We start from the raw sequence: 16045 nt of genomic DNA, 5'->3' as shown, positions 1-16045 counted from the left end.
TTATAATTATTGTACTCAAAGGGTACCCAAACGCAATAAAGTAGTGGTACCGACCATAGTCTTCTAGTCACATGAAAAGTGGAAGTTACAAAACTGATCACTAGTAGCTTTGGCTGTGATGCTTTCAGCCTCTTATTGGCCAAACCAATCCTGCCTGTCTGCAGCCTGTCCTAGGTGTCCATTGTGCATTAGCAAGGTTCTCCTCAGTCTACTCTGCACCGGCAATCAGTGGATTCTGGCAAAGAGGGGGCAAAGGTGCTGAAATAAAATGCCACAGACTGGGGGCATGGGCTGTTTGGACCTCTGTGTACTTGAAATACCAGGGCCTATTTTGCCTCAATGCTGCCCCCTCTCTCCTGCTCCGTGCTTACAACTTCAATTTTAGAATGGGTCCAGAGGGGGCTGCATTACTAGTGGAGAGAGCACTATTGGGCTTTGTGCATTATCAGAGCCAAATTTTGGGTTTTAAAAAAGGAAATTCAGCTCTTAAAGGGCATTTTTTTGCTGTCTGTTTCTTGCCTAAAAAAAAGTGGGAAGAAAAAAGGTTGCCCCATTAATATTGCACCTCCCCTTCTATTACATCAGATTCCTAAGAGAATTCCAGTTTTAAAACCTTTATTAACAATTGTCAGCAAAAAAGCAAAAAGAAAAATTGTGTTTACCCAGAATAATATGATTAAAAATACCGGTTAAGCTCAAGCTCCTTAAAATTGCTGGTCACGTAAGGTATAACACACCGGCATCAGTTGCTCCTATGTGTAAATCCAGCCATCAGGGTATCCTGCAAAAATTGGCAAAAAGTGATTAGGATTAATCATAGCCACTCAGAGGCATCTAAGCACCAATTAGCACCCACCGGGGTTCAAATGGGACAGTGGGGTGAATCACTCTATAGCTAATCAATGGCATATAATCTAGTATACCCAGCGTTTCTACAGTAATAATAGACCTGCCTAAAGCCACTCAGTGGTGTCTAATCCAGTGTCCTGAGCATCTCTGCCCACCCCAGATAACTCAGCCAGCCTATAATCACCCAGTAGCGTCCAAATTTGGTGAAACTTGATTTAATCTCTGTACCAGTAAATAGTGATTTTTTTTTCTAGTTGCCAGGATATAAAAATGCTACCAAACTGCTGTATAGTGCTACATACATAAGTAGTGCTATCTTAATAAAAATATATGTAGGGGCCTATAGGGTTAACAATCCCTATAGCTTATTTCCGTTGTTACTGGTCGATACACAGCATAAGTGAGTTGTAATTACACTACCTCCCCCTTGACCTTTCCAAATAGGCCCATCCTGTGTGTTACAGTCAAGTGTACTCCATGCTCTATAGCCATTCTTGGTCTTGTCTGTTTTACAGCCAAAATGGGGTTACATATAGATACATAAATACATAATGACCTGCCATGAATGCTTTTTCACATGTGGCCATTAGTGGGCAATTAAACCCAAATGGGTTTCACTAAAGAGGTAAACAGTTATATATCCCTATCCCATTTAAGTTAGAAATTGTTGCTATATAAGCATAAATGAGCCCTCTCTCATAACTGTTGCGGATAAATGAATGTATCTCTTTATAACCAAGCACAGTGATAAATCTACTTCACAGAAAACCAGTCCTACCATAGTTAATAAAAACATTAACTTATGCATAAATGCCACACCTTACACAAGCCTTCCAGTGTTTGTGTAGTGCACCAACAGGTGTCATATGACATGTAGGCCATATTTGCGTGGGGCAAGAAGGAGCTGAACTGCACCCCCATGGCTATTTTAATAAATGGGCTAAAGGGACCAGGATAGGGGGCCCACTAGCACACTTTCATCTGGGATAACTTTTAGCAGAAGCATCCTACAGAGATGGCAGGCCCCTCATTCCCTTATTCGAATCAACTTCTAGGATGGCACACCACAGCATAAAGCAAACTGGATATTTAATTATGGCAATGTGGAACACCATGACTGTGAGGGCAACATTATGGGTTAATGGGATGCTCATTGGTAATTTCTGCAGTGATGTTAATGGCATGTCTAGGGTTAATGGAATTCTCATTGCCATTTCTGCAGTAATCTTACTGGCAATTCTGGGGTTAATGGAGTTCTCATTGGCCAATGCTGCAGTGAATTTATTTGCAAATCTATGGTTAATGGAATGTTCATTGGCCATGCATCCCCAAGGGACACCCCCCTCCCGAAGTGCACAAAACAAGTCTACAATGCGGTCTAATTGTCTACAATAAAGCAATGTGAAATTTTTGAATAAAACTAGATCACTGTGAAAATCATGGTTACATTACAACAAATAGGAAAACAACAAAGCTGGCAGTGGCTTTGTAGGGCGGATTTTTACAGTGATGTTGCTTAATAAGTTAGCTAACAAGACAAATAGACTTTATTCTCTTTCAGGCGGGAAGCAGGGGGAAATAAAAAGGTCTCTGCCTGTTTACTTAACTATCAGTATCTAATGCAAATGTATTTTCTACTTACCAAAAACTCGCTAAATTAACATCCATGCACAGCAGCCCTCTGAGCAGGCACTAGCTGCAAAATCTATAAAAAATTAAATGGATAGTAAAATATAAAGCAGTGACAAAGTGCAGTAGTGTGACATTGTCTATACAGGTATGGGACCCGTTATCCAGAATGCTCGGGACTTGGGGTTTTCCACATAAGGGGTCTTTCCGTAATTCGGATCTCCTACCTTAAGTCTACTAAAAAAATTATTTAAACAGTAATTATACCTATAGGATTGTTTTGGCTCCAATAAGGATTAATTATATCTTAGTTGGGATCAAATACAAGATACTGTTTTTTTATTACATAGAAAAAGGAAACCATTTTTAAAAATGTGAATTATTTGATTACATGGAGTCTATGGGAGATGGCCTTTCCATAATTCGGAGCTTTCTGGATAATGGGTTTCCGGATAAGGGGTCTGATACCTGTATCTGTACTGTACAACAGGGGGCCTGCAGGCAGGGTGTGACTCTCCTTTTGGATTGTCCTTCTTTATTTTATTAATTAAAAATGAAAATATATGCAACGCTTTACAGAGATTATATATGGCCCCCTGCCCAATCTTACCATCTCAGGTCCCTTTCACACTCACTAGGGTCAATTAACCTACCTGTATATTTTTGAAGTATAGAAGGAGACCGGAGAACCTCCGCACAGACAGGGACAAACCTCTTTTAGATAGTTCCCAAGCTAGGATAGAGCTCAGAACCCCAGTGCTGCAAGGCAGAAGTGCCACCCAATTAGCCACCATGATGCCCCATATAGGTCACACTAGGTGCTCACTGTGCAGAAGCAGGGTTCCCATCACTGGACTCTTCAAGAGACAGTGAACTCTGAAAAGGTGGGGGCCACCAAAAAGTATGAATTAACTAAACTATGTGAACCAAATCAGGGAAAGAATTCATGTTCTCATATGGCTGCATGGCTGCTGTACCTCAAGATGGTAAAACAGGCCACTTGTTAAGGTACAGTATTTTCTATGGCCATATCGTATGGCATTTTTTATGCCCATATGGCTCCAAATACTTTTAATGATATCACACATCTAATATAACATGCCCTCTGGTGCCCACAATTTGCAGCGATGGTCTTTCTATTCTAAATATTAATATTAAGATAAACTTTTCCTTTAATTATGCCCAAATATTCCCTGATGTGTTTTTCCAAATAAATACTTTCACCATTTTAAATGGTACCAATTGCAATAGCCATGCAGTTGTAGCATTAAATAACTCTAATAAAGGTTGAAAGGACTTTACACTTTGGACTTTGGAAAGATTCACTGCCATGATAACTAAACTGGGAATTTTCTGAGCCATTGTTTGTTTAAGTTTAATACAAACATTCCCCAACTGGTCTGAAGTAATACAGTAAAACCTCAATTTCACATTCCCTGATTTGAAGTTTTCCAGAATTTTAATTTTTTTTTGTGGTCCCACAAATTTCTAATGCACATCAGAGGGTGCTTTTCCCTGATTTTCCTGGATTTTGCATAAACATTTTGCCCTAGTGTTCTCAAAATGACTGTTTGTCCTCTATGCATTTTATTATAAGTGAAATAAAGAGGATTAAAATACTAACCACATGAATACTTTGCAATAGTAAGATCCAGTTAGTCTGCACTCCATACAGCCAATCACAAGTCACTTATGTTGAGCATCTGATTGTCAGAGAGGTCTTGCACATGCTCCAACCCAGGGTTGGAAGCGATCAGGTCCCCCTTAAGTATGCATGCTCAGGGGAGGGGGTTGGGTGGGCTATTGGGGCCCGGGGGTTTTTGGGGACCACAGCGGGGGTCCCTTGGGGGAGTGTAGGGCCCTGGCGGTGGCAGCCTCAATGGGCCCTGCACCCCCCAGCCCTGCCCCGCCCCATAGTGTAACATTAATGCTGCACTGCTTAACCCTTGTCATTAACCCTTGTCATTAACCCTTGTCATTAACCCTTGTCATTAACCCTTGTCATTAACCCTTGTCATTAACACAGCAAATCTTTCAAAGTAAAACTGACTTCTGTGCTTATATACTTTGAGTACTTGAAAAATAAGTTATTTTAACACATTTCCCTGATTTTACATTTTCCTGGATTTTACAATATTTTTCAGGTCCCCAGAAAAAGTTCTACTGTAATCTTTTTCTGCTGATTCTGATATATATCCTGACTTACCTGTTAAAGGTGTATCCTACTAAAACACAGCGCACACATGTACATACAACACACAAAATATGACAATTGTACAGAGACATATATATATATATATATGGGCAATATATAGGTGCTCTTTTATGACTGTCCCTGCCACAAGTACAGGAGTGCCAAGGGGTACAGAAGTACATATGTGTCCAAAAGAAGATTTTTGGTAAAGATTTTTACCAAGTAAGATTTCCTCATTGGCCATGAAGATGAAGACTGCATATGACACTTGGGATGGCCATTATGAATATATGGTCATGCCTTTTGGACTTTGCATTTCCCCTGACTGGTTCTTCAGTATCTACGAAAGAGCAGTCTATAGGCCAACACTAGCCCTGGATGAACAACTTCTGTGAACCTCAAAGCTATTCATTGTTTCTCTGGCTTTGCCAAGTATTACAGATAATTTATAAAGGCATCTCACAAATTATAGCACCTGTCACTGCTCCTATCAGAAAGGGACTAAAGTAGCATGTTATCCTGGCCAAATTGTCTTCTACAAATTGAAGCAAGCCTCAACTCTTCCAGTTTTGGCCCAGTCTGATGGGAGCTGTAGCAATTGTTTCTCAGTGCACCAGCTTTCAGGGCCTTTTTCATCCCTCTGCTTTTTTCTAGGATATTTTCTCCTACTGAGAAGAACTATGGCATTGGTTATAGGTAGAGATGCACCGAATCCTTGCCAAATCGAATTTGAATCCTAAATATCATGTGACTTTTTGTCACATAAACACAGCGTATGCTAATTAGGAATCAAGATTCGGTTCCGGATTCGGCAGTTTGGTTGAATCCTAAAAAGTGGATTCGTTGCATCCCTAGTAATAAGCAGAATCTTTATGGAAAGGTCTGTGGAACTGATTACTCTTGTGCTAGCAGAGCCGAATTTTCATTTAAAAAAATGATAATTCAGCTCCTAATGTTACCAGAGGAGGCTTTTTTTTTCCAATGGGTCTATAAAGTCGAAACAATTTGAAAAACTAGAAAAACATGAATTGAAAAAATCCATACATTATGCCTAGGTAAACTTCCATCTGCCTGAACTCATGAACTCACAAGCTTTTAGATACTAAAGTTTTACACACAAGTTTTGCAGGTTTTTTGAGCTTAAAAAATATTGAACATTCAACTTTTGTGCAATAAAATGTGAAAATATCTGAGCATTGATAAATAACTCCCTTAAAGGAGAATGCAAGTCAAAATTTAAAAAGCATACTGCCCAATAGCCCTCCTATTGTTTAGTAAAAACGCCACACTTTTGGCTCACCTAATCAAATATTTACTCAGTCACACTTACTTCACATTTTCTAGAACAGGCAGCCATCTCTAAAAAGGTATTCTCCCTTCCTTTCCCTCCTTGCTTCATACTGCACATGTGTTTCATTCCCTCCCCTCCCCTCTGCCAGATCCGCTTCTGATTGGCTGGTGGGCATGTGTAGCTCAGAACAGGATCAAGTTACACACATGCTCAGAGAATAGGAAGCCGCTGGCACCTACAGGAAGGGGAGAGAGATTTCAGTGATGTCACTGTAGTCTTCACACTGCTGTAGGCTGCCAGCACCATATCTCAGAGAAGCAAGCAGGGATCTGGGAATTTAGATATGCAGTAAGTACTTAAAAAGAATGCCTTTAGACTTACTTTTAATTTATATTAACCTTTCATTGTCCTTTAAAGTAATGATGACTTAAAGAGCCAATCAGTTTTTAGAACAGTTTCCTTTATTATTTATTTATAACTTACCTTTCCTCATGTCCTTGACAAGGTAGAAGTTCCTGCTGCAAACATTGCGGCCCAATACTTAGCCTTGTGTCCATCAAGTTCTGTCAAAGTCCTGTTCATCAGAAAAGAGCTGCAGAGAACTGTTGTTGCTGTGCTCCAAAATATAAGGTCAAGATTGTATTTTGCTCTCCACTAAAAATATTAAGTATTGTCAGCTTCGCCATCAAAGCTATTGTTAATCCTGTCTCTGTTAAGTTAGATCTTCCCTCCAGTAAGGATATTTCAGATGCTTTTCTTGTCTCCCTGCTTTGATTAAGAACGCATTTTCCTTTGACCACTCTCCTCCCATCCATGTTCAAGAATTTATAGAACAGGATATTGTGGACCCTCACAGCCCCAGAGGCAAAGTTCAATCCCTTATCAATTGGAAGGGGTTTGGCCCTAAAGAATGACCAAATTGGGTGGATGTCAGTGATACCCATACTCCATGATAGATTAAGCCTTCATAAATCATTTTGCTTGTAAACCCTCAGAGGGTGCTGATTGAGAGGGAGCACTGTTAGGTGCTCTGGCAGACTGTGTGCCTGCCATATATGCCAATGGTGATTCTATGCACACTGAGCATCAGACCTATTCTGACGACTATTGGTATTAATATTTATAATGTTTTATCTTTCTATCTCAGTTCATGTGAGACAAAATAAAGTAAATGGAAGTTTTGAAACATTTTTAGATGCTTTATAAAGACATTAGAAAGACAAATTCTGGTTTTAAATAAGAATTTCTAGTTTTCAAAAATGTAGTTTTCGAAGCCCAGGTTTTTCCCTGAGCAAGCTCACATATGTGCGATCTAAATGTTGGAATATTTCCTATTTGTTTGCCTGTTAAAAATAGTTCCTTGTAATTGTGGCTTGCAGTACTTTTTTCCTAAAAAACCCGAACCGCAAAATTAAGCATTACATAACTAGGTTGATATGGTAATTAGCTACTTGAAAGGAACTTGTAGCACTACTTTACTTTGCATGACCAATAAAAACCCTCCAGACCTAGTAAGCAGCTTATTGGCCCATGTATGGGGCTCTTGTGAGGTCCTGCATAATCGATGTCTATCTAAAAATTGTCTAGCTATCCAGGCCTGGGCTGAGTATCAAAACAGGCCTCTGCATTTCAAGTATTTAGAGGCCCAAACAGCCTCCATTAACCCACTAAATAGTAACTGTCCAAGGCATCCTACAGCAGCCCCTCTAGCATCTGCCAAAATCTACAGGTTTCCATTCTGGGTCAGGAAAGTTTAAAAAAAATCCTGCATAAAAAATGATGGCATAGGTTTGTTGATGTGGTATTCTTCTGATGGGTCTCAATAGACTCTTATTACAATCTGATCATTGGTTCCAGGCGCCTATTGATGAAATCAGTCAGATTTGGCTATGTATGTGGTAAATCAGTTAAACATTTGCTTGTTTGGCAGCCTTGTCAAACATGCTGTTCTTGTGGATTGATCTGAAACTTCAGTTAGACTGTTATATAGTTAAGTTGGGTTGAAAAAAGACCAAAGCCCATCAAGTTCAGCCCTTCCAAGTGATCCCTAAATAGATCCTTCATATCTGGGAGAACTGTAGCTGGGAGGGGTAGCTCAAACTCAGCAGAGATTTGTAGAAGGCTTATTCATGGCTATAAGGGAGTGTGTGATTTCAGTCATTCTTTCCAAAGGATGCAGGGTTGGACTGGGCCGCCGGGGCACTGGGACAAAACTCAGTGGCCCCAGCGGCCCAGACCCGATCCCTGTTGCTGGTCCCTCATCCGCCGGCGTCCCACCCCTGACGCGTTGAAAGCAAGTTTTGCACACAAGGGAGGACATCAGGCAGGGGCCCCTGCGGGGGGTTAGATGGGCATGGGGGGAACCCTGCGGGGGTTAGGGTGGCGCGGCGGGGGCCCCATGTTGGAGGTGCGGGGGACGCAGCAGGGAAACCTTGGGGGGTGCAGGGCCCTGGTATAATTCTTTCAAAACATTTACTTGACGGCAACAAAGTTTGTATCTGGCATCCTTGTGCAGTGTATTTTCTGCAGCACCGGGCCAACCCTACCCCCAGCGCGAGCATGCCCCTCCCCACCCCCACATGCCTCTTCTGCCTACCCCTAGTTCTGGCCCTGTCAGCTTTTTAAAATTCCGCAAATACATTTAAGTGATAATTGTCTTGGAGGTGTTAATACAGTGCAGCTCATTTATTAACACTGGGCAAATTTGCCCATGGGCAGTAACCCATAGCAACCAATCAGTGATTGCCTTTTTTTCAGCCAGCTGCATGTAGAACACTGAACAATTTGATTGGTTGCCATAGGTTACTGCCCATGGGCAAATTTGCCCATTGTTGATAAATGACCCCCAGTATGTCAACTTTTTTCAAGGCTAAATGGTATTTTCTCCTTACAAGACAGAATGGCAATGAGCTATGTTCTATCCAAACTTTTTGGCATTTCTGTGATTCCTATTCTTATAGACAGGCTTAATTAACTGTGAAAGTTCTGGAGTGCACCCAGCACTAGTGTGGTTAATTCTCAGCTGATGGGCAGAACTGCTATTACATATAAAAATAGGACCTCACAAAATGTATTTTCCACTAGGCCCCACCACTGCAGAGGAAAGCCCTGGCGCATTTTACTCACTGTTTTGGGACTAAAGAACACACATGGGAGGCCCCCCCAGAACATTAGCCCTTACCCTTTGATACTTTCCCTTTTTTACGTGCAAGGAGATAAAGAATTAAATGATTCGCTTCATGGAGGCTCTGACCAATGACGCCGGCCTAATGAGTCAGGACCTCATCTAAACATTTATCTGAATAGTAATTCCATTGCCTTCTTCATTAAAACCAGGGTAGAAAAAGGAAAAAAGAATGCTGCGTTTGAACCCTGGAATTGCTGGACCCTACAAGTTGCCTGTATTTATAGAGTGACAGTTACATACATGCTGAGAAAGCAAATATGCACAGCTAAATAAATGAAGCTCTGGAAAACACCCAAGAACGTTGCACCTCCTTATGTGCTGTTAGGTAGTTTCCAAAACCAGGAGAGGTGTGAGCTCAGATTTAAAGGGTAAATATTCCCTCTTTGTATGTGTTTGTTTCCCATGTATTTTGCCCTAAAAGAGGGTTAAAGTAGAAGATAAATAGCACTTGACTCTTCATAAAGTGCAACATGGACACATTCCATGCCTTACTGTAACCATGTTATCCTGGAGATAGTCACCCACTGATGTTATTTGCTGTTAGCATTTGCAGCAAAAGTGAAATAAAGAATTAAAAATCTTCATAAGCGCCTTTTCATATTTCCCCCCCTACATTCACTCTAAGGGAAGTTCCTTTCAGACAAAGAGTGCATTTTCAACCTGTACTGATATGCCATTCCAATTCCAGGAGGCACAGACTAAAGGTTCCCATACACTATAAGATCCGCACGCTTGGCGATGTCGCCAAGCGAGCGGATCTTCACCCGATATCCCCACCTACGGGTGGGCGATATCGGGTAGCAAGTGGCTTTAAAAAAAAAATAATCCGATCGTTTGGCCCTGGGGCCAAACGATCGGATTACATTTGCGGCCATGGGGCAGTAGGTTCGGGGACCGCATCAACGAGCCGATGCGGTCCCCGATCCGACTGGATTTTCTAACCTGTCCGATCGATATCTGCCCAATTTCAGGCCAGATATCGGTCGGCCAGCCTGCTCGTTTCTCCCCATACACGGGCCGATTAGCTGCCGAATCAGTCCAAGGGACCAATATCTGCAGCTTCTATCGGCCGTGTATGGGGGCCTTAAGGGGCACATTTACTAATCCACGAACGTCTGAAAAGCGGCCGAATGCGTTTTTTTTCGTAATGATCGTTATTTTGCGACTTTTTCGAGCGCTCAATACGAAAAAGTCGCGACAATTCGCGCATGTCGTAACGGCTACGAAAAAGTCGCAAAAAATATGAAAGTCGCGAAATGTTCGTTTTTCAATCCAAATTTTTCCCATTCGGATTCGTGGATTAGTAAATCAGCCCCTATTCATGTGTCTGTGCCAAGAGCCACGGACTCAGCCCAAGTGCAGGGACACAGAATCTGCTCCATGCAAAGGCAACCTTTTCTGTCACAGCGGTGAACTACACTATCTAAACCCCCAATATTTACATAACTCTAAGATGTAATGTCATTAAAAGGATAAACGAACAGCGAAACAGAGGAAACTATACGATTATCATTTGAAAATACATAATTTAATTTGAACTAGATTTCTTCTGAAATAGAAAACTGCTCAGTATTTAACAGACAAGCATAAAAACATAAATATATAAAAAGGGGGAAACAATAGGATGATACTAGCCCTTTAAAGATCGGAATGGGAAAGGCTTATTTGCACCCTGAAAAGGCCAGACTGATTTTTATTTTATATAACTCATGTTCATCAAAAAATGCTGTGAAACATCAAAACAAGGCAGAAGTGCCCCATACGCATTCAGGATTCACATACAATTATTCTTGTTTACTTACTAGTTTAAAAAAAGTGTTTTTGCTTTACTTTTTAAACATGTTTGTAAATAAGCTCCTTTGTTGCCATGTAAGGGCCCTGTAGGCTTATGGTATTGGTATATAATGAAGTAATGAGTATGCCTGGTGCCATGAACCATAGGCTGCATATTTATATAGCAGATTGCAGATAAGCAATTGATAATACAACGCTTTCATTATGACCACAATGCACATACCCTATATACACAGACAAACTATGTTTGCATAACTTGCAAATTTCTACATTCATTTTAAAACGCATGATATTTAAGGTATTTGTATTAAAATGCAGGGCTATGATCAAGTCAATGCGATTATCAACCCCAAGGATAAGACTGGGCTGTAGGAGAACAAGTGACTGAACTATAAAGCAGGTTTTATCTTCTGGGTCTTTGACTTTTGTTTAAAAGGGATCAAATACTATTCATTGGATAGAAAAGATGCATATAGATATGTATATGATTAATGTTTCAGCCTCCCTATTGGCTGTCTTTCACAGAATAGCTGATGGATAAAATGAGCTCCCATTCCCAAGTATTGGAGATGGCTGCTTGGCCTACAAGCCAAGGTGGAGAGCACCAAGGAGTCCGTTTGCTTTCAACACCACCAAAGATTAAGATCTGTGCAGCTCCTTCCTTCCACTGCCACAACTGTAATGGGTTGTTTATAAAGCTGCCAACCAAGGTCAAGACAGGGAGCACGGAAAATTATCCCTGTAATTTAACAGATTAGGATATTATAGCGAAGGAATCCATGCTGTGCCACTGTTTAATTATATTCTATGCTATTATTCTGTGCCAGTTTAGGCCCATAAAAAAAGCATGAAATACAGTGCAGACAAGGTCCAAATGATGTTAGAGTTCAATGTGCTCCAATCACTCAACCGTTTGAATAAATGTGCCTCCCCATGTAGCATTTTCATGAATAACAACAGGAACTGAACAGGTGCATGAAAAGCATTTGATCAATTTTACTGAACCAAAGACATGCTTGTGATGACACTCAGCACGTTGGGGGATAACCCTCCCGTAGTAATCGGCATTCCTGTTATTCAGCAATAGTGTGCCGGATACAGCTACAGAAGTGGGGTGACAGCTGGGCCAAAAGAGCATCACCATTCAGTAAACAGGCCCTACATTTTAGCACATGTTCAAGGTGTAGCAGCCAAGTATACAGACACACTGCATCTTTAAAAACATAAGTTGATTCAAGGCTAAAATACCAGGGGGCAGCCTTCCCCATAGTGTACTTGCACAATACGGCACTTTATGGCAACACGCATAAGCCATTTTGGTATAATGAGCCATAAATCCAGAACTCTGCATTTCCATGGTTTCATGAAAGTATTTTTAGCGGGGGGGGGGGGGGGGGGGGGGGGGGGATGTATGTAAGCCACCTAAAAAATCCACATGTTAAAGTCAATAAATAGAATTAGTGACATGCATGTTGGAAAGCCTAGCTTATATAAATGTGCTCTTCCAAATATAATGTATGATAAGCACTTAAATGTATGGATAATTCTACAAAGCAGATATTATACATCATTCAATCAGCTCCATCCTAGTGTGTAAGCTCCCTATCACTTTCACACTATTGACAATTATATCACAACCAGTTAATTTGTCTGTTTGTTTTTGATGTGTGAAAGGAAACTCATTGAGAAATGGGAGTAAGTCCTGGGCCAAGCTGGCTGGGTACACTAAGCAACCCCAGCGGCAGGTACATGCAGCGACAATGGGGGGGAACTGAGGAGCAGCTGGTGAGGGGATGCTGAAGGGCAATGCATTTTCATGGTACCTGCAGATTGATGCCCCTGTAATAAGGGAAAGGCTAGTACTGACACACTGAGTATGCACAATTTTGAACTTGTAGTTTCTTACTGCAGGGCAATGGGGCAGGTTATAAATAAGTATTTTTTAGTAGAACTGATGGGGTCACTCACCAATGTCTTCAAAAGCAAGTGCCACAGGGGATTCTGGACCGAAATTATAGTCGGTTACCAGACACGAGTGCATCAAGCAACAGTCCTCTGATAGCAATCTGTGGATGTTTGTTATCAAAGGTTTTCTTTTGCCATTGCCCTAGTGCTAGTTTGTGGGTAGGATGCATTGAGTCAACCAGTTGGTGCAGGGGCAAAGCATGGACAAAACTGCCGTTTGAGCATCGGAACGCCTGGTAATTCACAGATAGTGAATTTCGTTTTGACTTGCAACTGGACTACAGGTTAACAAATGGATTTGTTTTTGGCTGAATAAGTGCACAGATGATGGTACAATTTGCTTTAATGGGTGGCTCACCTTAACGATAACTTTGTATGTTATAGAAAGGTCAACTCTAAGTAAACTTTTTAATTGCTCTTCATGAATTTGCTATTTTTATTAAAAAAAATTTTCTTGAGACTCTTTCAAGGTTTCAAATGAAGGTCACTGACCCCTAACAGCAAAAAAGCTATTACCCTGCGGAGGCTACAATTATTGTTACTTTATATTTATTTGTTACTATCATTACTTTCTATTCAGGTCCTCGCCTATTCACATCTCATTTAAACCATTCCCTGGTAACTGCTAAAATTTCAGATTGGAGAGCTGCTGAACAATAAGTGAAATAATAAAACACAAAAATAAAAAAGGAAAACCAACTGCAAATTGTCTCAGAATTTCACTCTCTACACATACTTAAATTAACACAAAGGCGAACAACCCCTTGAAGGCTGCAGTCACACAGAGCATTGGCTCCACTTTTCCGACTGGCCTGTGTGCAGCTATACAAAGTAGAGTGGGGATCGGCCTGAGAACTGGGACAGCAGGCATTTTTGTAACTTTACTCAGGCTGAAGCTGTGCCTGTCAGTGCAGCTACAAGGAACTACAAAAGAGAGCAGACCTGCTTTTCTCCATATGCCTACAAAGTGCAGGCGGAGTGAAGTGGAGCCAACACTCTGTGCGACTTTGACCTAAGGTTAATGCCACACGGCCAAGAATCAGCTCCTATGCTGGCATCAGCCTTTCCCTGTGCCTTCACTTGGAGCAATGCATCGGGCTGAGTGCAGGCACAGAGTGGATTTTGGTGCCGAAAAATGCAAGTATACACACTGAAATTTGCTTTGTATGCAAGCTCCCGGGCCCATGCAACGGCTCTGGGTTCAGGCACAGGGAAAGGCCGATACCAGCGTAGAAGCCGATTCTTGGCTTGCGTTTATCAGGTTAAGAACCAGCCCTGTGAAGCAGTAGCCCTAAGGTTCAGGTCACACGGGCGTATTGTCAGCCTGTGGATAAGCACAGGTTTACAATCCACCCCTAGGCTTAATGTTGTGCCTGCATCCAGAAGCACTGAATCCGCCCAGGTGCGAGTACAGGCAGCCGATCATGTGTCCTTGCCCTAAGGCTCCACTGAACACATAGAGCTGGTAGTTTGGTTTAGACAAAAAATAACACAGTAGAGCTGGTGGCCACCAACAGCACAGAACATCATATTCTTACAAATAACTTCCAACACAATGGACTTATTTAAGGCTTAGCAATGTATCTTTTGCTAAAGGATTAAGGCAGAAATTACTTAATGCTGTACAATGAGAAGTTCACTTTTTGCTATTTTATAGCAGACTTCAAATTTTATCAAGCAAAACTGCAGAAATATTTCAAAATAACAAAATGCCAACATGCACCTTAAATGCAAAGAAAAAAGAAATAAATAAAACAAGCATTTTCTCTGTTATTTAGAACAGATTCAGAGGGAGACTGTTTTGGAATGATTGGGCCCTTTAATGGGCCAACCTGCCAAAGAAAATATATCCATATGAATCCATGCTGCACACCAATGATTCCTTAATGCGGGGATGTGTGAGGTTTTATCTTCACCGCAGCCATAATCAGTGGAATGAAGTGTAAGAACACAGTGATTTTTTTCAAAGAGCTTTACAAGGAGATGTTCTGCAGGACAGGTCCCCCTTTTAGAAAGTCAGTTCCTAGACATTTCCAAGAGATACATACTATAAAAAGAAATACTGAAGCTCAAGTCACTTCTGGGATGAAAATTACACTTCAATTTTGAAGGCAATGACAAAACTGATATCCGAAACTGAAATATATAGATTTCACTTCCTTGGTTTAATGAAAGATGGAAGAGCCCCCCTTGCTGTAAGCCCTTCAAAGCGCTTGTATGTGTAGTTGATAAAGACCCAGTCCTTGTTCTTGAACTCCGATTCAGGATGGTTGCTTACAGCTCCTAGAAACGTGACAAAAAATAGGTTTCTATTAAAAGCATTATGTCAGTCACTAGAAATCAACTTACACTGGTTATTTAGCACCAAAGGCTCATAACACCAAGGCTGTCACTACATAAAGCATAAACATATCACATCTGTATTGCAACATGTATTTCTGTAAAGGCCCTAGCACGTTATCATAACAGCTCTTCCCCACTGGCACAGAGTTACACTTCTACCTGTACGATAAAATCAGATACAGATTTTGCTGGATTGGAAATGCATCTTTTTGGTGATTGTAAAATTATATAGTTCTCAGCACCAGGATAGCCAACAGCAGGAGGAAACTTTGCGTGACCTCGGAAAGCAGAGGTGATGCATAGGCCTTTCCACTGGTGACTCCCATTGTTGCTGGTGGAAAGGCATTTCGGAACGGTTAGTCGTCTGCGGTAGCAGATATCTGTAGCGGGTGACTAACTCACTCTGTGGGCCATAAGTATAATATGTAACGTTGGCTGCTTCTGAAAGCTTAGACTTGGGCACAATGCACAGAGATGGCGCCTTCACACCAATATTACAGCTAAAAAATACATTTGCTGGTTCAAGAATAACATTTTAAATGGTAGAATGAATTATATGTTATCTGAACAGCGTAATTTAGAAATAAAAAGTACACCATAAAAATCATTATAGAATCCTTTTAACAAAAAGGTGCTGATTGTGGCACACATTCACGCATTACAGTGTAAAATAGACAGTTAACTCATTTATAAGCCTGATATTTTGTGTTATTTCAGATTTCCAAAAATGAAGGAACAATCTGTAGCTCAAAAATTAAGTGAGGAAGCTCAATACATTTTGGGGAAGCTATGT

At 41.0% G+C, this 16045-nt stretch overlaps 1 protein-coding gene across 3 annotated transcripts in view; it reads right to left on the bottom strand.

Annotated features, from left to right (window-relative positions):
* Positions 1–10656: 10656 nt before the first annotated feature.
* The window catches only part of stk38 (serine/threonine kinase 38), a 37988-nt gene continuing 32599 nt past the window's right edge, over positions 10657–16045 (bottom strand). For all 3 annotated transcript variants that reach the window (XM_031896785.1, XM_002938431.5, XM_002938430.4), the window contains one exon: positions 10657–15192. In XM_031896785.1, coding sequence (XP_031752645.1) covers positions 15062–15192 — 131 coding nt within the window. In that variant the 3' untranslated portion in view covers positions 10657–15061. The remainder of the gene's footprint in view (positions 15193–16045) is intronic.

Source organism: Xenopus tropicalis, chromosome 2, assembly GCF_000004195.4.
Source record: "Xenopus tropicalis strain Nigerian chromosome 2, UCB_Xtro_10.0, whole genome shotgun sequence".
In the NCBI taxonomy this organism is placed as follows: Eukaryota; Metazoa; Chordata; class Amphibia; order Anura; family Pipidae; genus Xenopus; species Xenopus tropicalis.
Note: the sequence above shows the minus strand (reverse complement) of the source record. Positions and strands in the feature narration are given on the sequence as shown.